Below are 26,995 nucleotides of genomic sequence, written 5' to 3' on the forward strand. Positions count from 1 at the left end.
CAGGGCTGTGAAGACAGGGCAGTCTCAAATTAGTTTATGCATAATGGATAATGGGAGGCTGTTTTAAAGTGTAACTCATTTGGTGGGTTGGCAGATCTTGGCTTCCTTTTTGATAGGTATTATTTATTTATTTATTTTTAGCAAGATGAGGACAGAGGGCTGGGGAAGTCACTTGATGCAGTTCTTCTAGACTATAGCTCAGATTTAGCAATTTACATTCAGTCATCTCTTGGACATTTAGCCACAGATAATTTGTCATGGTTTGTTTTAGCTGTTGTGATATTGATATTTATTATGCAAATTGTATTTCCTACATCTTATTATTCTGCATTCTATGAATACTTAAATTATTATAAACCTTTACACTTAATATGGCTCGTCCTTCAATTTGATGCTTGAGCAGCAGAGGGTCAGAGCGCATACGATCTTCTAGAAGGGAAGAAAATAAGTAATTAAAAAGCAGACAAACAAGAGAGCCGGCTGCTGGTTGAAAAGAAAGCAAAGGTAATTTCAGGCGGGGAGAGTCCAGAGGTGCAAGTCGCTTCAACAGGACAACCTGTCCTAGAGACACCGGGAAGCTGAGAGCACCTGTTGGTACCCAGCTGCCTTAGGACTGAGGGGCTTAGAGAAAGGAGTGGGAGGGTTTGAGCCCTGAAGGAGGAACACTGTAGACCTTATGTTCGCAGCATGTCCCCTTTCCCCATACCTCCGCTCCGACCCCCAGCCTTAACCCGGTAGATTTTGTTGTGTGCGTATAATCTTAAATACATATTACATATATGTCACTTACACGTACATATTAAAACCAGGAGGAGACCCTCAGCAAGCTGGGGAGTCTGAGCATGCCCCCTTTGAAGGCAGCTTCACCCAGAATCTACAGCCAAGGCAGTGAAAAAAATCTCAGAGCCCGACTCTACCGTTCCGGTCCCCCAACTATCCCCAAATCTGCCGCTAGGTTGTCAGCGGGCTCTCCCGCTCTGTCGGACGTGGACGTGCAAAGCACGCATGCACTTCTCCCAGATTGTTGTGTCAATCCGGAGACCTGCATTCTCATTCTCCTCTCCCACACAGCCCCGGCTTCCCAAAGATCTATTCCTTCGTGCAAGGTGAGTGACGGAAATTCGCAACGTCTGGCTTCCAGGCCAGATGCAGACGGAGTACCGGGCAGAGGCACCTCGAAGGGAGACTCTCTAGTCTTTGGTCTGATGCAGCGATTGCTGTAAACATTCCTAATAAAGGTGTACGGGAAGCTGGACCCGCCCCCTGGAGCCCGAGCCCTCCTACCCTGAGCGGGGGAGAACACTTTTTCCTTGATCCGGGAGAAGCGAAGACGAATTTTAACGTAAACATATTTGCATATGCCCCTCCCCTTAGCTCCGCCCCTAGGTGGCGCGGGCGCGCCGCCGAACTCCAGCGCCAGGGGGCGGGGTGGGGGAGGGGGCGAGTCCTTCGAGAGCCGGCTTGGGCTCGAGGCACTGTGATTGGCTGGACCGGACTCCGCCTTCAGTGCATGTCATTAACATCTCATTAGTTGTCCGCTCGGGCTCCGGAGGCGGCCACCGCCGCCAGTCTGAGGCAGGTGCCCGACATGGCGAGTGCTGTGCTGCCGAGCGGATCCCAGTGTGCGGCGGCAGCGGCTGTGGTGGCGGCGGCGGCGGCGCCTCCCGGGCTCCGGCTTCTGCTGTTGCTCCTCTCGGCCGCGGCACTGATCCCCACAGGTAGGTGTGGGCACTGGCCGGTTGGCTCCGAAATCTTCTCCCAGGAACCCCAGTAGCGGTAGCCATGGAGGGGGGAAACGTTTCCATGACAACCTTCCCCCACTTCCTAAATCCCGAGCGGAGGGAGTGTGGAGAGGAAACTCAGGGCTGAGGTGGAGAGGGGCTGGAGGGTCGGCGCTCGCCTTCTCCGCTTGCCTGCAGGCTTGTGAGCGAGAGTCCTCAGGGATGGCTGCACCCACACCTTTCTCCCTGGCTTGCGCGGGGTGAGGAGTGGAGTGAGAACGGGGGCCGGGGACCAGAGTACAGGGGGAAGGGGAGGATCGAAGGCACCCCCAAATCTTTCGGACCCTCCTAAACTCGCTGTTGTCCCCGTAACTTGCAGGTCCTTCCGTCTTCCTGGGCTTGCCCGTTCGCCCCCAAAGCTCCAGCGAGCCCCCCAATTCTCCATCTCCCGAATCCTCCCCATGGCAGATTGGCCACCCGCCACCTCCGGCGTGGCTTCTCACCGGTCCCCAGGACGTCCCCAGACTTGTCTCAGCGCCCCGCGCTCTGCCTCTCTCGGTGTCCCCGAGCTGCACGCCTCGTGTTTCCCTCCGGCCCTCGGCTGGGCTGCGGGTCTCCTTGGCCCGGCTCCAGGCGAGGAAAGTTCCCCGGCCCGGCCCCGCGGGGTGGAGAGGGGGGGCGGCCAATGTCGCCGCCTCTGCGGGAAGGCGCGGGGAGACCGCAGCCCGCCCGCCCCACGGCGTCCTCCGCCACGAGTGGGGACACCGGATTTCCCGGCTGCCCGTCTTTTCGGCGGCCCGCGGGGGCCAGAGTGGGCATTCGCGGCCTCTGCGGCCAAGCCGGAGCCCTGCGGGCCTGCGGGCGCCCCCCGCGTGGCGGGCCGTCTTGGGAATTTGCCCAGGGGCGGCTTTTGCACGCCTGGCGCCTTCCCTAAAGACGCCGAGCGCTCGGCAGGAGCTCCGTGTGTGGCTGCCCGTGTGCCGGGCGCGTTAGCGCGGTCGGGAAAGAAGAGGGCAGTGTTTGCATTTGCTAACAAAAGGGATCCGGAGCTCTTCCCCAGCGGAGAGGCCGGCCGGGCTGCACCCTGCCTCCCTTCCCGCCACCTCGCCATGCTCGGCAGCCTGATCGGCGTCCCTGCGCTCCCGGCTGCTCGCAGCGTGCTCCGTACGGGCGCCAGGAACCGAGTAGCACCGGGCCACGGGGGGCGGGCAGAGGTGCAGGAGGGGATGCAGCAGGGCGCTTCGCCTGCAAAGCCCCTCCTTGCAGCTCGGAGCTGCAAGACCCGGGAGCAACAAGTGGCGGAGGACGCGGAGAGCTCAGCCCCCACCTGCGGAGCCCCCGGCCCGCGTGCTGCTTCGGGGGCGCCTCTCTGCTTGGGCTGTGCCTTTTGTTTACACGCTAGAGGACACACAGTTATGTAAACACCGCTGGAGACACGCTGTAGGCAATGGGGATGTAGGCAATGCTAGCTTCTGATTTGGGGGGTGCCGGGTTGGTTGCCCCCCTCCACCCCCCCCATCACTGGCTTGCATAGGAGCTCGGCTTGAGGAACCTATTGGGGCTCCAGGGGTGGGAGCCTAGCAACAGCTTCCATTCCAGCGTGGAGAATTTTTTTATTCCCTGCCACTGTCTGTCTCCGGATGTTGTTTATGTATTTTTTTCCTCTATGAATTCTTAATTTATGAGTTACGAGATAATTGGGTTTAGCCGATGCCGGAGTGGTTACAACTTCATTTCGGGCGATGCCACTGACTGGAGGGGTTCGATAAAATGTTCCTGAAAGAGATCCCTCGTGCTGCTGCATTGTAAAAAAGCGCCAGTGTTAAACGTGAGCGTGAGTAAAGGCTCTGTAACTGGCGCAAAATAGAGGCAACAATAGACTTGTATTGGCTGGAAAAAGCGGGGGGAGGAACGCTGGCCGGGGATTTTGCCTTTCGACTAAAAATGGGAGCCGTGCAATGTGCAAAGTCGCTTGCCATCAGAGTAGGATTAGATCATGCCTCCCCTGTCAAGCCTGCTCATCGGAGGCACCGGGTAGTAACGACAGTACTATATTTGTGACTATCTCTCGGGGAGAACTTGCCTTCCCTGCGAGGGATATATGCTGACTTAGAAAGGAGCGATCTGGAACGCAACCGTGCATGTCAAAGCTACAGGAAAATTCTGTTGCCAGTTACCATGGAAGCAGCTTCTTGCTCTTGTGTACCTCCCTGTTTGTACGCTGGTTATCAGATTGTGTTCAAATTAGAAAGTAATTGGGTTTGATTTGTAGTGAGGGGATGAGATGACTTTATTTTTTTCTTAGAATGGTTTTTTTTTTTTTTCTCTGTGTGTGGTGACTTTGCGAGGAGTGGGGGAGGCTTGACTCAGTCCTAGGTCCTCTCATACTGCAGGGGTAAATTTCAGGTGAACACCTACGGACTTTTATTTCTCAGCCTCTTAGTTTAAGCTCTTATAGAGCCTTTTGCTTCTCATTCCCAGGGTTAAAGAAACCTGTTGGTGTTGCCGTCTAAGTTCATTAGGTTTGTTTCATTTACGTCCTTGCTAGGGAAAGAGAACTCCAGCCTTTGTGCATTGGGTTCTGGTTCTGTTTTTCTCTGTAACTGAAGCAAGCCATCCATCTCCCCAGAGAAAATCTCCTCCCATCCCTCCTATGGTGTTTGGATGGCATAGATGTTAATGAAATGCAGCCAACATGGGATTGCCTAAACTGTGTTTATCACTCCCTTTATGTTTAAGGTGCAGGCAAGATGTTGTTTTGGATCCTGAATGAACCAGTGCTACTCCCCCACCCCCCCGCCCCCCGCCCCCACCACATACACTCTTTTACCTTTTTCAGGATTAGAGAAGATGGCTGATGGGTGGGGGATTTGTGGTGGTGATGGGAAAGCCCAGGGCTGAGTTTTGCTTGCCGCAGCCTGTTGGGGCTTGCATACAGGGACAGGGACTTTGCAAAAGTGCCGCCCTGCTATTGTTGCCTTTCCCTGCATCAAATTGAATAGCCGCAGGAGGGACTTGCACTTGCCCGTGATAGCTTTGATAAAATATCCCTCATTAATGCCACTTTATATTTACAGTGTGTCACTGGAGACGCACAAGGCTTCATTTAGTGACTTGTGTGACGAGACAAGCTTGCATTATTTGCCTGGGACATTTTGGAGGAACAAGAGACCCATTGAGCAATCTTTTGAAATGAACAAATACGAAAAAGGGGGGAATAAAAGAGCAGGCAGTTCTCTGGAACAAAGAGCTTTATTCATATGGATGTTGTACATGTTTTAGTCAGTTTTCCCCAAGGGCCTCCCTATAAAGGGGAGTGGGACAGGGAAGACTCTAATAGACAGGACACTTTCGCTTCCTCTCTCACTTCCTTACTTCATAGGCTTATCGGAGTTGGTCCTCAGACTCACTGCTTGCTCCTCTCTCTCCACTCCCGAAAAATCCCAGAAGGTAATGGTCCTGGGTTTCAAAGGGAGAGTTTGAAATCCTTTCTGCCAGCACTGAATTGAAAGTGGTAGCTAGCTACCTGTTGAAATTGATGATCCTTGGAAGATGTATTGGTTCCAGGGAAAGAGATGTCATTTTTCTATGACATGTGTCAAGAAGTGGTTGATAGTGAATGTCAGATTGGTAAGATCTTGCAATTATAACATTAGCTTTACTATATTTATTTTTAAAGAAATATTGTGAAAACTAAGATCCAAAATTTTCATTATTGTTAATGGTGTTCTTGGAGTTTTTTTTTTACTTTTCCCATACCTGGTATTTTTTTACCTTTATACATAAATGAATTTTTATGATTCCTTGGCCTGTATTGCTAATTGAGTTTTTTGGGCTTTAGAAATTGATTACATTGTTAATAAATAAACAGTGTCATTCTGTTTGGCTTTGTGTATGTGAAATTTAATGCCTAATTGGCCACTTAGAATGTATGTTTTAAAAATGTTGTGTGTGTGTTTAATATAAGGTCCATTTTTATGTGAGAGAATTTCTTGATGTGGCCAAACTCATCCATACTATGATATGAATGGAAATTGACCTGCATATGGAGAAAACTTATAAGAAATAAATCCAAAGGATTAAAATGTGTGTATCTTTCTTGTAAAAATAGTACTGACCATTACGCTGGACATTTTTAACAGAAAATCCAGCATAGAAAGGAGAAATCACACAGCGACATCTGTTGCAGAATTGAAAATTTGCTGCTTTGAATTGGAAGCAATTAGTCTTGTATAAGCACTTAGTGCTATCAGTGTGTGTGTGTGTGTGTGTGTGTGTGTGTATGTACTGATATCGATATGAACATAACACATACTGATGTATGCATATATATATATGCACATTATACAAAAATTCACCACATACAGTATTGATATTCACATTAAAATATTTACTAGAAAATGTAACATTTTAGCACAAAATCGCTTTTAAAAAATATTAGAGTCTTATAATCATAGCATTTTTGAAAGGAGAAAGATAATAGACATCATCTCGGGAAAATCCATTATTTTGAAGTGAGGCCTTGACACCCGGAGAGGGAAGGACCTTGCTCACAGCTGAACTGAGGCTGAGTTAGCTACAGATCCTGGGTGGGAACTGGGGCCTTGATGTCCAGCCAGTGGACCTTCTGTTCCACCTCCTGGCAGGGATGCCCAGTAGAGATATGGATCACGGGAGAATTCTACTTTGGCTAAAAATATTTTGTATTCTGAAGGCAGCAAGATTAATTGTCACTCTAGGAAATAAACCCATGGATCAGAAGGAGTGACCTCTGGGAAGAAAGGACCAGTTCTTGGTAATGTTGTCTTTGGTGTCGACAAATCATTCTGCAACCTCTGGACTTTATTTGGCAGCCACCACGTGAATGTTGTCCTAAGCACCCTCATAGGGGAGAATGCTGGGTTTGTGGTGCTCTGACATTCTGATTTGTGAAAACTAGGCTTCAGGAGATGCAGGTTTTGATTTTTAAGCTCTTTATTTGTCCTTGCAAAGTTTTTTTAACAGTAGAACTGGTTTCACAATAACTAAGGAAAAAATCTTTCTTAAGTCAAGAATAAGAGCACTTAGTAGGTATGAGTCCTTTGTTCAGAAAAAGCTGAAGGGACATTCTTGCTTTTTAAAAAAATGTATTTGTGCAACATGATTTTTTTTTTTCACATTGGTCATATTTTCTCTCATTTGTGGAAGTTTTAAAATGTATACAGAAGTGGAAGAATGTCATATTTAACCCTGTGTACAATTATTTCAACAGCTATCCACCCTTGGTCAGTCTGTTCCCTTCATGGCGCCTCCTCTTCCTAGCTTATTTAAAATAATTCCTGGACATCCCATAATTTCTTCTGCAGTTACTTCAGAATGAATCTCTAAGATAAGGCCCTTCTTTCCCCACTCATAATTACAGTATCATCTGAATATCCACATTTGCAAATGATTATACCGAATTTTTGCCCTACCCTTGCTTTTCTGATAGAGGCAGAATAAAAGGTTGTCGTAGTGGGTAAGGCAAAGCAGAAACCAGAGTGCAGCACTGCCCGCATTGGGGAGAACGTTCCTAGGGTTTGGTTTATTTTAAACTAGGTTTTGTTTGGATCGGGTAAGATTTTTATTGTTGTGTAAATATGCAGTAATTGTAGCTAATCCCTCATCTGTGGCCTGCACCCTTGTCCAGATTGGCTATTTCCAGTTGTTACCACAGTGAGTACAGTCTGCCTGAGGACTTTTGTAGAGAAAGCTATTTTAGTTTGATGGCTGTGAGATACCCGGTTCTTACATATATATATGTATGTATATATATCTTTCCAGACTTCCATGGTATTTTTCCATTTCTAACTGGCTAAGTGCTAATTTCAGCCAAAATGCCTTAGGCTTGGCAACCTGTATAAGCTGTAAGTATTTAGGCCTTATTTTTGTGGGTTGGGGGAGAGGGGTGATAAAGGAGAAAAAAATGTTCATATCTTTACTTCTCAATGTTTGTACCATTGATTTTAAATACTATTTTAAAATTTCAGCTTGAAATATTGGGATGTTTCAGTGTTAATTTCTGAACTTCTTTGGCTTTTCTGAAAATAAGTTGGTTTCATTTCCCAAAGTTCGTGAAATGTGAGGGTTTCTTTTTAATTTAAAGATGCTTTTTCTCAAATGCTTTATTTAACGCAGGCTATAAATCTGAAATGTTTGGATTTTTGGTTTCTAGCCAAGCAGGTAATTACATGAGATGATTTTGATGGGTCTGGGTGGCCCTGACCGGGTAAAAGCCCGCTTCTTGAGCTGGCTGCCGCACAAAAAAATTCAGGATGGAGTTTGTACATTCACCGTTTGGGGAGCACCCACCAAAATGGAATAAAAAGCCTTTGTTTGGAAACTATCAATGAAGGAAAGAAGCCACTGGAATGTTTGTAATTACAAGTGGCACCTCCTTGTTTAAATTTCAGAAGCCACACTTTTCTTTTTCAGAGATTTAAATTGTAGGCTGCAGCCAGCAGCTGCTGTTGTGGTTAATGGGCAGTTTCTCTTTGAAGATCTTCCAGTGCTGGTCCTCAAAAGCCATGGTGCAGTTGGCTATGAACTAGGGTTAGAAAAAAGGGAGACGTGGGTATTTACACACATGCACGGCCAAAATGATGCATGGCCTTTATTGCTACTCAAAAGGGAAACTAGGTGTTAGGGTTGAGAGAAAGCAAGTGCCAAGAAAACCTGTTAGGACTGACAGGTGTCTTGAAGGAGGCGATTATCTTAAGGGTGGTGGTGGTATCTTTTAGTAGATGTTTTACTGGAATATAGTTATTTGACCCAACATTTTGATCTAGATATTTCAGAAATGTTAAGTAGGCCTGAAATGAAAGTGCTGTGATATATATTTAAATGCTACTCAGTGTTTGAAGTTGATATTCCAGTGACAGGGACTTTGAGAAATGCCTAGAATAAGTATCTTGCTCTTGGCAGACTTCCTTGGGAAGGTATGCTCTCTAATTCCTCTTCAGCTGTCCAGCACTGGACAGCAGTGTCAAGTTGGAATTAAGTTATGCTGTCCCTGGAAGGGGTGGGGAACAATCTGCTTGAAAAAAAAAAGAGAAATGAAGGGTTCACCAGCCTCATCTCTTCTATTGTCTGTACCATATCTCCACTTGGCTGGGATTAACCTTAAACTTAACCTGTCAACAATGGAACCTTTCATCTTTCTGCCACAGGTATCAACTTTTCTCAGTCTCCCTTCTTGTGAATGACATCATCGTCATCCTAGTCTCCAGTGCCTTTCTCCCTTTTCTTTATCTTTCATTCTTGGACTGAAATTAAGGGGCCGATTGTTTCTCCATGACATTCTCTGGAAAGCTCAGTGTCTGCCACAAACCATGTTTTACTAGTAGAAGCTTCCTAGCTAGTCCCCCACCCCAGCCCCTCTTTGGTAGTGGTAAGGAACTCAAGTCTATCTACTGTAGTTCTGATTCTTTGCAGATTAGGATCATGGCACTTCCCTTTCAGAAATCTACTCTCAAATTCTTACTTCTTGCATCAAATTCATTCTGTGCACTTTTTGTTTAGGTGGTTCCTTCCTCAATTGCTCTCCCGTTTCCTCTAATGTCCCTCATTTCTTATTACTTTTCAGCCTAATCCTGATGGGACTGGAAGACTGATGATTATCCAGTGAAACTGAGGAAGAAAGTCATTCTGCCTTTCAACCTTCAGCTGGTCGCTGTGGCCTAAAACTACTCTACTTTGCCTTTAACTGTCTGTCTTGGTTCATAGGTGAAGGATGGAGGATTTGCTTTGCCTTGCTTTGAGAATAACACCTTCCCTTTGCATCTTTTATTTTAGCCAATGCCTCTTTTTCTAAAATATACCTCCCTGTAAGCATTTCTTTTTCTGCATTATAGGTGTTCTATATGAGTATGTTTTTTATGTCAAGACAAAATGTGTCAATGTTATGGCTTTGATTTTAATGGAAATTTTAAACGGAAGAATGTTGAAAATGGGGGGTCTGGTGTGGTGACTCACACCTATAATTCCAGCCACTTGGAAGGCAGAGATCTAGAAGATTGTGGTTTGAGGCCAGCCTGGGCAAAAAGTTAGCAAGACCTTATCTCATGGCCATGGTGGTGCATGTTTGTAATCCTCGCTACTTCAGAGTTCAAGGGTAGCCTAGGCAAAACACACACACACACACACACACACACACACACACACACACACACACACACACACACACACAACTAGCTAACTCTGTCTGAACCTAAAGTGGCCTGAAGGCATGGCTCAAGTGGTAGAGTGCTTGCCTGTGAAGTGCAAGGCCCTGAGTTTAAACCTTAGTATCACAATACCCTCTGTTTCCACCCCCTTTCTTCCCCCAAAAAAGAATGTTGAAAATGTATTGTGGCTGTTTGGTAGAACCTGTTTGAATATGGAGATTTACTGTAGCTTGAAGATGGACTAAACATAGTCATGCTGACATCTTAGCATCACTGCCAGGTCTAGGAATTTGGTTGCATTTTAGTAGATGACCTAGAGTGTGAATTATCATTGGCTTAAGAAACATAAAACCTAAATCTTTGTTTCTCAGTCTAACTGCTGGACTTGTTATCTTAAGGATCTTTTTAAGACCTTTATCTGGTATTACTATCTGCCATAGTTTTTTTCTTGTCTGGCATCTTTTCCTTTCAGAGTTCACTTCTCGCAAGTAGAAAAAGGTTGGCAGCATGATAATACAGTGATAGAAAAATTTAACTATCTCAGTATTTTGGAACAGTCTTGGGGAATAGTCTTTTGTCAGAAAGTGGTTGTGTATTTGGCATTGCATCTGAATATGCCTGTGATAAACCAGGATTTTACAAGTCATCAGCTTGATTATTTTCTTCTGAATAGAACAGGAGCATTGCCTCATTTCTCTTGAAAAAATCCTTATTTAAACAATAAAAACTTCAAAGATAGGAAGAAAAAAAAACAAGTTAATTTAGTACTAAATTACTGCTCAAATGGTTTTATCTCTTAAAAGGTTCAAGTAGAGATTAGCTTAAATGACACTGAATCTCACTTTTCCTTGTGCCTATCTTGTGAACACAAAACATTGGGAAGTCAGGCCTTTGTCCCTTTCCTCTGGTTTTGTTAGCAATCACAAGAATGTTAGTTGCAATTTCATTTCCCCTTCCTGAAGTAGATCTCTCTATCACTAGGCCGAGTTGGCCAGTGGAATACCCAGTTTAGGTTACAGAACAGCAAAATCTAGCTTGTGATATTAGGGATTGAACTCAGGGCCTCACAAGCGCCCTAAGTACTGGTAGTACTTCTAGTACTACCAATCCTTTTGCTTTTTCTTTTTCAGATAGGGTGTTGAACTTTTGCTCCAGCCAGCCTGAGATCCTCCTATCTCCGCCTCTTGAGTAGCTGGGATTACAGAAACCTAGTACTTTACTCATGAGTTAAGAACAGCAAAAACAGCCTACCTTATACAATGGCAAAAATAAAATCATTTATATGAACACACTTAAGTAGGAAATGGTCTGTCTATCTAGCTAGCTATCTTTCTATCTACTTTGTTAAAATAGTTATTACTTAGTGGTGGGGGTTATGTCTCTGGCTACTAATACGTAATCATGTTTGTAAATCCCTTACATGTGAGGAAATTCTGAAAATACTAGGTTGAAAGAATTAATTCAGGATGTACTTAGTCTGTTCCAAGGTGAAATGGAAGAAAAAAGTAGCAGTATGGTCCCCCTGGAGATAAATATTTTTAAAGTGAATGGAATTGTAGGATTCTTGAAGAAACTGACAATGATGATAATGTCTAATGATTGGGCCTTTTAGCACAGAGAGGGCTTTATTATTTTACTCAGCTTCTTAGATTTTATATACTATATATATTAAAGAACTGGTGTTTCTGTAGTTAGCTCTTAAGGCATTTGGTAGAAAAGTGAGCACTTAAAAATCATTTTTAGCTGGGTGCTGTTGGCTCTTGCTTGTAATCCTGGCTACTTAGGAAGCAGAGAGCAGGAGGATTATAGTTCCAAGATGGTCTGGGCAAATACTTCTTGAGATCCTATTTTGAAAATACCCACCACCTACCTAGCAAACTTGAGGCCCTTAGTTTAACCCCCAGTACTACTAAAAATTACATATATAAATAAGTAAAAAAATAAAAATGATTTTTAAATTGACTATGTATTTTTATATGAGGCACTATGTTAGGTCTATCTTAGTTTTCTAAAAAGTTGTTGTCTATTCTTTTTCCTAAACTTTATTTTGGAGAATTACAGAAATCATAAGAAAGTTGAAATAAGAATATAGTGACAACTACCTAGATTTATCAACTGTTAACATTTTGCCCATTTGCCTTATCTCTGTCTCTAATAATATATACACATATATTCACATACCTTTTTTTTTCTTTTTTCTGAATTGCAGGAAAGCAAGCAGCAGGTGTCACGGTATTTCACCCTTGAATACTTCTGTATGTAATGCCTATCTATACTACTTCAGGACCATTATTATGCAAAATTAATGTTGCTTTAATAATATTACCTAATAACTAGTCCATACTCAAATTTTTCCAGTTGTCAATTAATGTTCCTTATATGTGTTTCTTTGCCTTCCCCCATCTGGATCTAGAATCCATCAGAGACCTTATGTTGGATTTAGTTTTTATGTCTCTATTCTCCTTTAATCTAGAACTTGTTCTGTGTCTCTCACCTTTTTTCATTTTCTTTTTTTGCAGTGGTAGGTATCAACCCAGGGCCTTGCACATGTTAGACCAGTATTCTACCACTGAGCCACAACCCCAGCTCCATCTATTTTTCTTAAAGGGCACTTTAAGAGATGTCTTTCATGGCATTGACATTTTGTGAGTCCAAACTTTTCTGTTTTATAGAATATAGTTCTACCAGTCATTTGATCATTATTTCATAGTTTGGTTCAGGTTAAACATATTTGCCAAGAACACTGCATAGCTGATGTTGCCATCTTCTTGTAGCTTCATATGGAAGGAAGGAGACATAATACTGGTTCACCCTATTTCTGGTTTGATACCTTAGTTAAGGATTCCCTTTAGCTGTGTAGTTTAAGGGGTTTAGAGATTTCTCCATTTTTTTCCCTTTGTAATTAATAAAAAAATTTGTGGGATATTTTGAGACTAAAGATCCTGTTTTCTAAAAATACCTCACTTAATGATTTTAGCAGTATTGATAAACCATGCCTGAATCAAATATTATTTCAATGGTTACACAATTGTAATTTTCTAATTCTGTAATTCCTACATTAGTTAGAGGAATTCCTACATAAAGAAGAGTTTGCTTTCTTCCCCCCTTTCTCCCCTTTTAAAAAAAATCACAATGAACATGTAGATTTAAAAAATAAAAATTCAATGTTATTTGACAGTATTTCATTACCACCGTAATTAGCCAGTAGAAACCCTATACTGTTGGCTATTCTCATTGATTTTTAAGTACTTTTGTCATTTTATGTCACAAAAAGATATCTAAGTTCACCTTATATTTTCCCTACCCCAGACTTGGATCTATCTGTTTCTCCAAGGAGTCTGGGTAGATTATTTTAGTGGAGAAATGCTATTTAGGTACTAAAGATTTGTGCTCATTACAATTGACTTGTCATTGTTTATAGACATTTTTATTGGGTAGAAGTAGGATAACACACACACACACACACACACACACACACACACGCATGCAATCCTATCCAATGAATTAATACATTTTTTTCAGTTAATTCATACTGATGCCCACTTCCAGTCTTACATCCCAGGATTGTTTTTCTCCATCTCCCATCCTTACTTTGCTGTCCCATAGTGGAGACCCTGGTTGTCATCACATCATATTTTATGCTTAATATTAAATCATTTTGGAATTACTCCACCAAGACCACTGTAGACAACAAACCTACCAAGTAGCTTTATCAAGTAAATCTCAGATTTTTTTTCCCTGACATTCTTTTTTGTCTTTAAAAATAGATCTATTCTGTCTACCCACTAGGATTGATAGAATACCACATTCACTTGTTCACGGATTAGTGGTGTGTGCGTGTGTGTGTGATTAATTTGTTATGTGGTTGGAATCATTTGTTTCTATCTGAATTTAATTGTAGTTTTTTCTATTCTGGTTGATTTATTTTTGAATACATAAATTATTAGCATGGCTCAAACACCCCTACTCTTCCTGCTTCATTCCCGCCAACCTTCTTATAGCAGCAATTTCTTTCATTTTTGAAATATATCTATCCATCCTGTTTTTCCCATCAAAAAACAATGGGTGGCATTGTTCTGTTTTTAAATATTTTTATACAAATCACTGTTAGCATTTCCCTATGCCCTTTATCCTTTTTAGCAAATCCTGAGCTCTCATTTATTTTGATGACTTTTCTCATCACTTGGCTTTATTTTACCGTAGAAGCCAATTTTTCTACTACCTTCAATTCTCTCCCATTTCTTTTTCTGAAGGTCTGCTTCTTTTGATAATGATGTAATGTTTGTCCCTGGTATTTAATAACCATGTCTTACCTTACTTCTGATGTTCTTTTTAACGTTCTCCCCATCTAATAAGTTGGTAACTCTGTATCTCAAGCCCCAATTCTTTCTACTATAAAAAAGAAAACTGCTGTAGAACTTACTCTGAAGTACACAGTCAAGATGCCTTTTGTATCTGAACTTCATACTGTGCTTGATAAAAATTAGAATGTTGAGATGCCTGTTGGGCGTCTCAATTAGGATGTTCGATAGTTATCTTAAATAATATGAATGCCAAAACAGCACCTATAGTTTATTGATTGTTTTCATTCATGATCTCATTAATTCTTACTATCACCCTATAAGTAGTTACCAGTACTTACCAAGAGGATAAGACATAGGGTTCTTATTCAAGAAGTACAAATAGTAGTCAGAACTAGGACCTGAACCATAATTTTATAATTTAGAACTATAAATTACACATATGTATATATATTTAAATCATGATACGTGATGTCTACAACTGAATTTAATCTGTTTTTTCCATGCTTCCATCTATCCTGAATGTTCTGTCCTGATGGAGGGCCCTGCCATCCACCTATGAGTTAAATAAATCAGGAGTCATCTGAGAGTATCATTCCTTTCTTCGTTATCCTATCCTCCTCTAATAGCTACCAAGTCCTGCCCAACTTCATTTTGCAAATGAGGAAAGTAGACTTAAGCTGGCATAACAGCCCCTTAATTGGTCCATTTACTCCAGCCCCATCCCTTGTAATGCATCCTTAATGCTGTTTCTAGATGAATCTTTCTAAAATGCACATTAGATTGTTACTTTCTAGCTTAAAATACCTAAAAGTGTTCTTGGTACCTTAAAGATGAAGCTTACTCTTTCAGCATGGCCTGCAGGGTGCTTCATCACCTACCTTCAGTCTAACTCAAGCTTACTTCTTGCCAGCGCTCCACACTTTAAGACTACCAAAGTAAATGTGTCCCAGATGCACCTTGCTCTTTTGTGCCTGCAGCACACACATCCCTATGGCTGGTTTCTACATGTCTTCTGAGAATCCAGATTAAGCACCAGTTCTTGGAGGAAACCTCCGTGACCATTCAGGCTGGTTAGGTTTCATTTTGTTGGCCCATTTGTGCTTTTGTAAGGTCTTTTCCTGACTATGTCAACATACTCTAATTTGCTAAACTCTTCTCTATATATCTGCTATATGTTTTGTATTTGTCCAACAGGAATGTCCTTTCCTTCAACCTTCCATGTGGGTCTATTTATATGTTTTTGTGTTTTTTGGTGCTGGGGATCCAACCCAGGGCCTCACACATACTAAGCTTGTGCTCTACAACTAAGCTGTACCCCTCCCAGCCCTGTGTCAGCCTGCTTAAATCCTATACACATATAAAGGCAGAAGTCCAGCATTCCTTTTTCAAGTCTTATGTAACTTTCCAGCCTAAGTATGATTTCCTTTCTACTTCCATTGCAATTTTCTCTGTCACGTGACATTTAATGTTTTACTTTAAGCCAGGTGCTGGTGGCTCATGCCTATAATCCTAGCTACTTGGGAGGCAGAGATCAGGAGGAGCTCAGTGGTTCAAAGCCAGCTAGGGCAAATAGTTTGTGAAACCTATCTGGAAAGTACCCAGCACACGAAAGGGCTAATGGAGTGGCTCAAGTGGTAAGAGCACTTACCTAGCAAGTGTGATGCCCTGAGTTCAAACCCTAGTACTGCAAAAAAATTTTTTTTACTTTATTATATGTTGTCATATGTCCATGGATAGACACGTGTCCTATGTCTTCTATAGGAAGGATGATTTCTTATTTTTCTTTATATCCTTAACAGCACAAAGCCCACAGTCCTACACATAGTACATGCTCAATGAAACTTGTTGAACCAATGAATGAACTGAAAATTAGGCATTCATTAAATCATGTCTAAACCTTTCAGCAAAAATGTAAACAGGGAACACAGTGATCCTAAATCAGACTTGAAGACCAGTTTAAAAACAAATCACCACAAAGGTCTGTTTTTCAGTCTCCGTTTTCCCATCACACTTTGATTTCTGGTATATTTATCTCCTATTCTTTTTCATCTGTCATGAATACTGGTAGTTGGACTATGTAATTTGTATAAAGCCTTACCATTTATGAATTTAGCTTAGTGGTTGTCTTATTATCCGTGCTTAGAGCTGTAATTCTTACTAGAAGTTGTTTGTTCTCTCATAATGGATGTCAATGTGCCTGATTCTTTGGTGTTTGAAGGACTGACTTCTAGTGTTTATTCATACTTGGTTGTTGGGAAGTCATTGGAGAGATTTAGACTAAAAACAGACAAGAGCATCTCTTCCTATTTATTTAATCATTTCACAGTCTTGGGACAGCTGGTTTTGAGTCATGGGTGAGGTCATGTTGTCACTTCAGAATTGAGGCAGCAAACCAAGAAAATTATCTCTGAAGCCATCGGCTCCTCCTCACCTCTTCTTTCATGAGAGTCTTGTCTTAAAACTGAGATAGATTCTCAGAAGAGGTAGTGAACATAGGGAAATTTAAACCTCAGGGTAACGGTTTTTCTTGTACAGTAATAAAGATGTATGTGGAGTCAGTGGCTACAGAATCAAAAAATAGATCACAGTAATCAGATCAAATGTGAGAAATGGCTTGTTGCTGTGTTAAAAAAAATGAGATGGGTGAGGCAGCCCGTTCTATGGAAATGCTTCCACTATTTTGTGACTACGTAGGTGGTTTGAAATAAGACTGGTAAAATTAAGCTTATAAAGTTAATTGTCTATAAGCAGTCTAGTTTTAAACAAAAGATTTCCTTTTGGTCTTCTGTGGAAGATGAGAGAGATTTCATGTGCAGGTGGAGAGGAGTGTTTGCTAACACTATCTTTTAATTTAGGAGAAGTTTGGAGCTTGTTCTTTCCTGTGAATATAGAGGTGGACCCACTGTAACCAGAGTTTATTGCTATAATATTTTTTAAATGCATTTGTAACACTGATGTAACTGTGACCTTGTGAAGGCGTTTTTGAGAGGAGGGGGTGGCCAGCCCTTTTCCTCACTGTCATAAGTGATGCCTACTCAATAACTCTACTTTCCAACGGTGTCAGGAGGCGGACTGCCTATCGTAACTTGTTTTTTATGGCTTATTTCTCAAGCGCTTGGTTCATAGTCACATCCATCCATTTAGACTTTTCTTCTCCCTGCCTAAGGCGTGCATCCAGCCTAGTCTGTGTTTGGTGCTTTAAATGCTTTGAATTATGGAGAATCATATTTTATCGATGCTTCTCTTGTAGCTATATTGCTCTGTATCATCTTAGATTACATGGCTTGGATTTCTTGGGCATTTTGACTGGATTATCACAATTAGTTGAGGTTTTTAGGGCGGACATAGATTCCTTTATTTTTACCATGTGCCATATTCCTTTTCTTGGTAGACTTCCCGCCCCCCCCCCCCCGCCCCCGCCCCCAGGAGTGGCCCTTTTAAGAAATCTTTTAAGTTACAGGGTAAAGGGTTTATCCTTTCTTTCTACCGTAATTCTGGGTAGGTCTATCCTTACCAGTGTGACCTACTGTCAAGTAAATAATGATTTGATGGTAATATTCAAGAAAATTATACCCTTGAAACACAAATTTGGTCAGTGTGTTAATATATAGTATATGCTTAGTATTATCTATGAAAAAGAAAAGGTGAGTTAATCAGTTTCTTCTAGAATTAGGTAGCTAATGCTTCAGGCATCCTATTTAAGAACAATTGCATCTAGATCCTGTCTGCAGGATTGTTTATTTCATTGTTCTGGTCATTTGCATGAAAACAAGTTGATCCTTTAAATAACCTGTCCAGATTTCTTTTCATCCTGGGTTGTTATTCCTCAAGCATTATGAAATAGCATGAGTCAAGTCACTAAAGTTAGAATTTCAGACTGAGGTAGTAGCAGAATTTTTCTTCACTCTTTTTAACCAAAATTGATTTTCCATTTTCATATTCATTTATCTGTGATTCTGTTTCTTTATCCTTTGCTTGTTTCATAAGGTGAGTGCATACAGAGTTATATTCTAATATAATATTTTCCAAGGTTTTAGGATTTTTAAAAATGAGGTCATCACCTTCAAGATTTGACCTGAACTTTTCATGAACTAAAGGAGCAAGAAAAGGAGAGATGGGAAAAAAAGATGAATATATAATATATTCATAATAGAATAACTAACTGATCAAAGTTAAATTCATTTTATAATGTAACATTTATCTGGTGCTGGGTCCCATTTCAACACAAGAGCTCCATCTTTATACGTTTGATCTCCCCATAAGAGTCTCTGTGAAAACAGTGTTTATCTTTCCTTTTTTCTTCCTTTTCTTGTTTTAAAGGTTTGAACCACTGGCTTAAACAGGAGGATTCCTTGAAGCTCAAAACAAGGGTAGGGCAAAGGAAGCCCAGTGAACTGGGAGATCACATCAGGGCTGAGGCTGAAGCCATCCGTAGGCAGTAGCAAAAAATGTTTATTTGCCTGATCTTTCCTCTCTTCATATTCACTTTAGGGTCCTGGAAGGTATGACTGTGGTTACAGCAGAGAAATGCCAAAGGAGCTGAGATTTCTGATCATTAATAGCTCAATCTTTCCATTAAGGCGTATAAAGGAAATGCTGTGTCTTGAAGGCTTTCTGTTTAAATGAAGTCTTGAAAACATGGGGAGGATTTCCACTGAGAAAGGTGAGAAGAAAGCAATTCCAGGTTGAGGAGAATTACAAGAATAAAAGTTTAGCCAGGCACCAGTGGCTCACTCTTGTAATCTCAGCTACTTGGGAGGATTGATGTTCGAGGCCAGCCCAGGCAAGTAGTTTTTGAGGCCCCCCATCTTCAAAATAAATAGAGAAAAATGAACCGGATATGTGACTTAAGTGATAGAGTACAAGTGTGAAGCCCTGAGTTCAAACCCAATCCCACCACCAAAAAAAAAACACACAAATTTAAAGGTAGAAAAACTAAGATGGCCAGTGAGAGATGGGATTAGCAAAAGATGGAATGCCAATTTAGGTTAAATTCAGAAAATCTTTGAGATCTGTTGTAGGTTTTTTGACCGCCAAAGTAAAGCTAGTTTCATACTTTAGGAATGTGGATCTGGTAATTATTAGAAATTGAGAGATTAGATTAGAAGTGGAGAGATAGGTTAGGAGTATAATGGTTCAAATGATACTTAATGAGAACTTGAACTAGGAGAGTGAAGGAAGAATGGAGTTAGAATTGATTTGATTTGGTGGTTGAATGGAAAATGGGAATTGGGGGGAAAATAAAGAATAGAAGTGAAGGTATACTTTGATTTTGAATTTGAATGACTAGAAGAATGGCTATTCCAGTTACATAAATAAGAGTGTTATGTGGTAAATTTAGTAAGTGAAGACAGTGAGCTTGATTTTGGATATATTATTTAAGCTGTCATTGGAATGTATAGATGGAAATGTTTTGAAGGCAGTTTATGCAGTGGTACTATGGTTTAGAAGTTGAGAAAGAGGTGATAGCTAAAGTTCTACTTAGCCTTTTATTCATTTACTTACTTGATAGACGTTTATCTAATTGCCTGTGTCAGGTACTGGAGGCAGGGCAGGATTGTATGAGAGATCCTGAAGGGTTGGTGCATTTAGGTAGAACTGTCAGGCAGGTGTGTTGGAGACAGGATAAAGAACCCTTGGTGAACATGAAAAAACTAGTCAGAGGACAGGGAGATTGATGTTGTGGAAAAAGGAGGGAGTAGGAGGTGGGAGATGTGGGAAGAAAGTCTCTTAACCGAGGTGATGAGGAGTCAGTGAAGGGTACTGTCACTGAAGGGGAGAGCATTGTCTTGCAAGCAGTGAACTATGGAAGAGGAGGTTATGTAAGCAAATGAAATTAGACTTAAGTGATTTAGCCAGTCACACAGGATATGGCAATGCAAGGACCAGATTCCAGTTTTTTTTATTTTTTATTTTTTTAATTTGGGTTCATTTCTCATTGACATACACCAGTACTCCATATTGTGTTTTTAACATTATGTAAAGAACTATGGAGATTCTGTTCAGCCTGTCTGTATCACTTAAAATGTTTTTGAATCCAGATTCTTGAGGCTGTGATGTTGAATAAAGAGCAAATTAGTGAACCTCACAACTGTCCCTGTATTTCACACGATGAATGACAGCTTTGGCAGGCTTCGGCATGGAGGGAGGACAGATGGAAGCTGTTTTTCTGGAAGTGTACAGCTTTACAGTCACCACCAGAGAACAACAACAAATCCTAGTGTAGCTCAGGGAACACTTTCGGGATGGCAAGAGGAATCTAGGTCAGCTTAATGGCAACTCCTTTTCTTTAGGTAGATTAATGTCTGCCACCAGCTTTTCAATGTGCTGTGCACAGGCCGGAAAGACAGTGCATGGTTCCTGTCTTACTTTGTTTTTGTTGCTCTAACAATACCTGAGACTTGGTAATTTATAAAGAAAAGAGGTTTACTTTGACTTATGGTTCTGGAGGACCAGGAGCACAGGGTTGGCTTTGGCTCAGCTTCTGGTGCACATCTCATGGTAGAAGGACAAATGGGTACATGAGGAAGGAAGCAAAACATGTGTAGTAACCTTGCTCTCTAATACCTAACTATCGGGAGACCTAATCCATTTCTAAGAGAACTAATCCAGCTTAATGAGAATGAAATTCATCTCTGTTAAAGGCCCCACCTCTCAACACCACTACATTGGTAAGCAAATTTGAACACAAATTTTGGTGAGGACAACTGCATGCAAGCCATAGCAGTTTCTTAGCATAGATGAGTCACTTGGTCTATGGGAGCATTTTCATCTGTAGTTGAGTGGAGAGGATGAAGCAGCATGCTGAGTTGCAGCCTGCATGCCCTTAACCTTTTCATGTAAAAGATGCATCTTTGTGGACATTTCACCTATTACCTTTAGGAGATGACTGGCTTTTTCCTATAGGTAGGATGATCGGAAAGTAGCTTAATTTAGGGCTGTGGAACCTGAGCTGCTCATTTAGCTTCCTTTTTCTCTTACGCTGTTCAGTTGAATATTCTGTGATGATGAAAATATTCCTATCTGTGCCATGCAGTTTAATAACCACTATTCACATGTGACCATTAAATACTTGAAATGTGCCCAGTGTGTCTGAGGAGTTGAATTTTTATTTAATTCTAATAATAGATTTAGAGCCACACTCATAGCTGTTAGCTACCATACTGGACAAAATTTCTAGTAAAATATTAAGGAGGCAAATTCTCATGCTTACCAACAGCATGAACTGGTAAAGGGGTTTGGAAGAAGGAGTTGAGTTGTATTACTCACTGCTCCAAATTTAGTAGGTTTATATTGAATGTTAGACTTAGCTATTGCTTAGCTGAATCGGAAATTTTCTCTACATTTCTCTTGCTTTTCTTGTCTAAAAGCCTCTAGAATATCTTAATTGTCTTTTCTTCATTTGAGAAATTATCCCTTTTGGCCTTAGGAGAGGTATAACTCATCTAGTGCTTAGATTAATAAATCCAGCTTCGTCCTTAGGAAGCTAAATCTTGAAGGTTACTGTTACACGATTGTGCTGCTTTATGCAGGTTCACTTTGTATTTTCTTTTTTTTTTTTTTTTGAGTGATGCTGAGAGTGAGTGAGATGTGAAAAAAGCATTATTCATTTTGAATAGTTTTGACTGCCAGGCTAATGCGACTATTAAGCGGAGCTTCGTGGAGTCTGGCCGTAGTAACTGCTTTTAACTCGATTTAAAGTTCTTAAACATTCTCAATTGCCTCACCTTATCTTTTTATACCGAACGTACAATTTTCAGGCTCTTTTTTTATTTTCAAATCTATAACTGACAGCTGCTCAGCACCTCATTCAAATAGTTTTAAGAGTTTTAGAGAAAAGTTGGGACAGACTGGATTTACTGACATCAGTTGGATTGAGATATTGTGGATTTAAAGATGATAGAGAATGAGAGAAAAATATGAAATAATTATTGCATGTTCACTGCTTGGCCAATGACAGGGATTTGAAGCTTAATAACTAAGAAAAGCAAGACAGCAGAAGGACATTTAAGTTAACTTTCAGATCTTAACATAAGGGGAATGACAATTTTATTTGAAACTGAAATTTTCCTAAAGTACCATTTGTTTTATGGCACAAATATTAATGTATAGAAATGTGTATATATTGAAATCTCAGTCCAATCTTAAATTTTTTTTTAACATCTCAGATTCTGTGAGCTAAGTCTTAAGGGGATTCTGTGATATCTACTGATATTTTCCAAATGGAATTAATCATTTTATAAGAGAAATAACACCATAAGGTTTCTACTGCCAATGACAATGACAAAGTCACTTTGTGACTTCCACTCAAGAAGGTTCTGGGCTACAGGTTCAGACTATGCTGTTTATCCAGGAATTAAAACAAATGTGCTATAAATTTTGTCTTTTGCCTTTAATGACCTGTAAATACTGCACATGCTGTGTGTGTGTGTGTGTGTGTGTGTGTGTGTGTGTGTGTGTGTGTGTGTGTATCATCTACTTTGTGCTGTACACTGTGGTAAGTACTAGGTTTGCAAAGATTAATGGTATATAGGATTTCTTCCCTTACTGGATTAGTATTTTAGACTCTTATGCAGGAGACAGTAGCAGTAATAATACGATGTGTTCAGAACCATGACAATTTAAGAGCATTGTGTAAGCATAGAAGAGGAGTATCTAACTTAGGATGGAGACATAATTAAGAGTCAGAAAGGACTTTCAGGGGAGACCTGGAGTTGGGTCTTAAAAGGTAGAGAGCCAGATAAAGTGGAGTTTTTCCTGGTAGAGAGATTAGATGTTGAAAGACATGGAAACATAAAAATCATGGGTGATTCTGGAAACTACAAGTAGTTTGGTATGGCTGGGAGAGAAAAGCCTTTGAGGGAACAGCAAAATGTGAAATTGAAGAGGGTAGATAGGAGTCCAATGTGAAAGACCAACTTGATAATAATGGGGTTGTGGCTTGGGTGTTCTTCCATGTAGAGTGTCGGTGGAGCGGTGGGGAAGGGGTGGGATGGATTGGAGGATTAGAACTAGAGGTAGGAGAACAGCTAAGGAGAAGCTATGGAAGATCAGTTGAGGTTATAAGGGCCTCACCCAAGGTACTTGCTGTGCAGTTCAGGTGGAAGTTTAAGATATGTTGGCTTGGCTGGTGAAAGTAAGGGGAGGGAGAAGGAAATAAAGAGGTATAGGACTAAGGGAAATTTTATATACATTTTAAATCAGTGAGACTTGAGAAGGTTTTTACATGCCATAAAATAAGAGATAAGACAGAGGGAGATTAAAGCTAAAAAAGTGGGGTTTGACCAGAATTGTAAGGACCATGATGAAGCTCAGGGAGGCATTTGTTTGAGGAGGGAGAAGCCATTTTTTTTTTTTTGTCTTCTGAGAGGGAGATAATGGGAAAGGCCTTCTGAAGGGTGGATGCAAGTCAACTTGTAGAGGGAAGCCCTCCTGGGGTGTGCAGGAGCCCATGTCGGGCCTGCTGCTGGTGAGATATCACTGGTATGAAGGCAGCTGGGGAGGTTTGCCACATCTCAGAGGAACGCAGGAGATTGTAGGAGTTTCCACTGAGGCCGGAAGCCTTGTGTTAGAACATCTCTAATCTTCTCCATTGCTGATTGCCCTCTCCTGAGCAGCAGACCAAATGTCCCTCTTTGCTCAGCAGATACTTTGGTTCTGAGCTGTTCTTGATAATCTTCATTCCCTTTCAGAGGGAAGGCAGGTCAGTATACCACGGAAATGTGGAGCTGCAAGGAGCTTGAGAAAGCATGGAGACTAACCTTGGCTTGTAAATAAGGAAACAGACAGAAAAGTGAAGGGACTAATTCAAGAAAACCCAAGACCTGGGGCTAAGCCCCAGACCCCTGACTTAGAGCTCCCTTTGTCTTACTGCACCCTCCTTGGTAAGGGTTATAACTTTCTGCTTGTTATCAGTGCTCTTAATTTCCCATTTTGGACACTGGAAATTCAACACCATTTTCTTTCTTTTCCAGATTTTTCTCCTCTTCTCTGCCAGGTTCAAGCAGGTATATTCTGGTATGCTAAACACAAGGAATCTTACATATTTTTTCCTAAGTAAAGGTGATATTTGATTAGATGAGAATATTATTTGGGACTTGTAAAAAGAGTAGACTTAAATACTGAAGTATTTGGAATTTTTCTTCTTATAAACTTTCTAATTTTCAAGGTAAGTGGATTTATTCATTCATGCATTTATTAATTCTAGCTTTCACTTATTTTGAATTTCAAGAGTATCTAGTAGGTGCCAGGAGTTATGATGATGCAGTAGCAAAGAATTCTCATATCTGTCCTATGTTCGTTGAATATTGATACTCCATCTAGACTATTAAGTTTGACATGGTTAACTTGGAAGTGCTTCTTTGGGATCTACCTGCTTATCCTTAGCTTATAGAAGAACTAAGAAGCAAATAATAGCAGGAGTGATTCAGTGTGAAGTAGAGGACTCTTAATTAATTATCATTGTTTATAATGCGTTTTTATCCTTTGTCTTCAAGAATGAGAATAATTCAGCAATACGATTGATGAATAAAACATAAAAGGTCAGTTATGGTTGCCCCAGTAACTACATTTCTCAGCAAGTGTTTTGTTTGCCATGAAATGTGTCTTGAGTGATTTACTGGATAGCAAACTCTGAATGTCATGACTTTTTGTATTTAAATTTCTTATGTGTGCACTCATTCCAGAGTGACAGTTTTGTAGGCTTTTTCGAGTTGAGTTCTGAAGCTGTATGTGTGATGGGGATCCTTGCTTGTTTTTTTTAATTTTAATTTTTTTTTGAAGACAAGAAACTATGATTACAATGAATCTATTTGAACTTAAGAAGAACCATGTCTAAAGTGAGATCTAAGAATACATGCATCACCTAATGACGTTTTGGTCAATGATGTACTGCTTATATGATGGTGGTCCCATAAGATTGCAACAGAACCAACGTCACAGTGTGACACATTACTCATGGGTTTGTTGTGATGCTTGTGTAAACACACCTACTGTGCTGCCAGTGCTAGAAAAGTAGAGACCATATAATTATGTAGAGTATATTATACTTAATAATGATAATAAGGGAATGTTACTAGTTTATATATTTGCTATATTATACTTTTTATCGTAATTATTTTAGAGTATATAATCCTTAAAAAAATTGTGCTCTCAACACTTGTTATACCAGCAGCATCAGCCTTGTACATCTCATGCATCTTTTCATTGAATTATTTATTTTCTTTTGTGCTTGATTTAATCTCATGTTGGGTTTTTCATTATGGCTCTAGGAGCAGTAGGGCATACTATTTCTCTCTCCCTCACACTCTCCTTCTCCCTCTCCCTGCCTTCTCTCCTCCCTCCCAATCCCTTCCACCTCCTATGTAGCTGAGATGTGTAGGAGGCATACTGTCTAGGTTTTTGTTAGGGCACTCTGTGACGTTCACACAGCAATGAAATTGGCTAATGACACATTTCTCAGAACATATCTCTGTCCTACTTGAGTGATTTTTTGTGATGCATGAAATTTTTTGAAAAACTGGAATATTTTTATTTAGAATTTACACAAAGGATACTTTCTAATAAGTAATCAGTAATAATTAGCTCATACCTTTTGACTTAACTCCTATGCAATTACTTTTGAGTAGCATAAGTTAGTCTCAAAAAGCATTAAACATGACAGTTAAAACAAACAATGAGAACAATTGCAGTCTTCTTGAAGATTTATAGTAGTGTGAATAAAAATAAACTGAATGATTAAAAAAAAGTTTAGCATATTCTTTGACCTCAAACAAAAATCTGCTTCAGCCTATAGAAGTAGTTTCCCAAATGTATAGATATGAACTTAGAAAGATGTGCTGCTGCATTGTATTTAATAATAAAAAAATTGGAAGCAATCCAAATATCCATCAGTAGGCAACTTGTTAAATAAATTATGTTCTGTCCATATAATGGAAAACTTTGTAGTCATTAAAAAGAGTGATGTAGATTTATGTCTACTGACAGGAAAAGATTTTCAGGCTATTTTATCAGGTGGAGAAAAAAGCACATTGCAGAATATTGTATGTGTAGATGGTCTTAGGTGTTTTTATTGTAATTAATCTATAATGTCTTCTATCTAACTGGTATATTCATTTAAAATTTGAAGAATAAATACAAAGCTCTTAATGTTTTCCTCTGGAGAGTAGGATTATGAAGGACTTTTCCTTTTAAAGTTATATTTGCACGTAGTTTGAAATTTCTATAAAGAGTACGGGTTACTACCTTTGTAATTAGAAAGAAAAAGATATAAAGCCTACTACTTAAAGGTCTGAAGCAATCAGTGGAAACATTAAGCTTGTAGAAACTTCTGTTCTTTTTTTTGTTTTTGTCTAGAGTCTGCCTAGGAGTTTGAAGAAGTGTTTATGTTTGTGCCTCTTGAGCCATGATACTGATTTTTTAACTCCCTCCTAAGTATTTGTGATCTGTTTTGTTTCCTCATGTTTGAGTTATTTTCCAAGCATATTTTCTTTAATTATCTCTTTGCTAAGTAACCTGGGTTTTTAAAAATATTATTTAGTTGCTACCTGATATGTTCTAGTAGTCTTTGACTTTTCCTTTAAAGCATTATGGAAGTCCTGACTACTGGATTTCTTTTATTTAAAAATATTATAAGCCTTATATACCAGGGGATTTAGGGATGGAATTTGTGGTCCTCAGGATTTCTTCTGGATGTGATTTTCTAGCCTCTAACTCTATTCTACTGAATGCAGAGTTCTTTTTTTTTGTGATTGTGTGTGTGAACACCAGCTGCAGCAGCAAGCTGGTG

General features: G+C 40.5%; 1 protein-coding gene across 6 annotated transcripts in view; it reads left to right on the forward strand.

Annotated features, from left to right (window-relative positions):
- Positions 1–1,556: 1,556 nt before the first annotated feature.
- Positions 1,557–26,995, forward strand: part of Cadm1 (cell adhesion molecule 1) — a 317,257-nt gene continuing 291,818 nt past the window's right edge. For 4 of the 6 annotated variants that reach the window (XM_074066681.1, XM_074066682.1, XM_074066683.1 and 1 more), the window contains exon 1: positions 1,557–1,718. In XM_074066681.1, coding sequence (XP_073922782.1) covers positions 1,589–1,718 — 130 coding nt within the window. In that variant the 5' untranslated portion in view covers positions 1,557–1,588. The remainder of the gene's footprint in view (positions 1,719–26,995) is intronic. The other 2 variants (XM_074066685.1, XM_074066687.1) reach the window with 1 other exon arrangement.

Source organism: Castor canadensis, chromosome 2 (genome assembly GCF_047511655.1).
Source record: "Castor canadensis chromosome 2, mCasCan1.hap1v2, whole genome shotgun sequence".
NCBI lineage: Eukaryota > Metazoa > Chordata > Mammalia > Rodentia > Castoridae > Castor > Castor canadensis.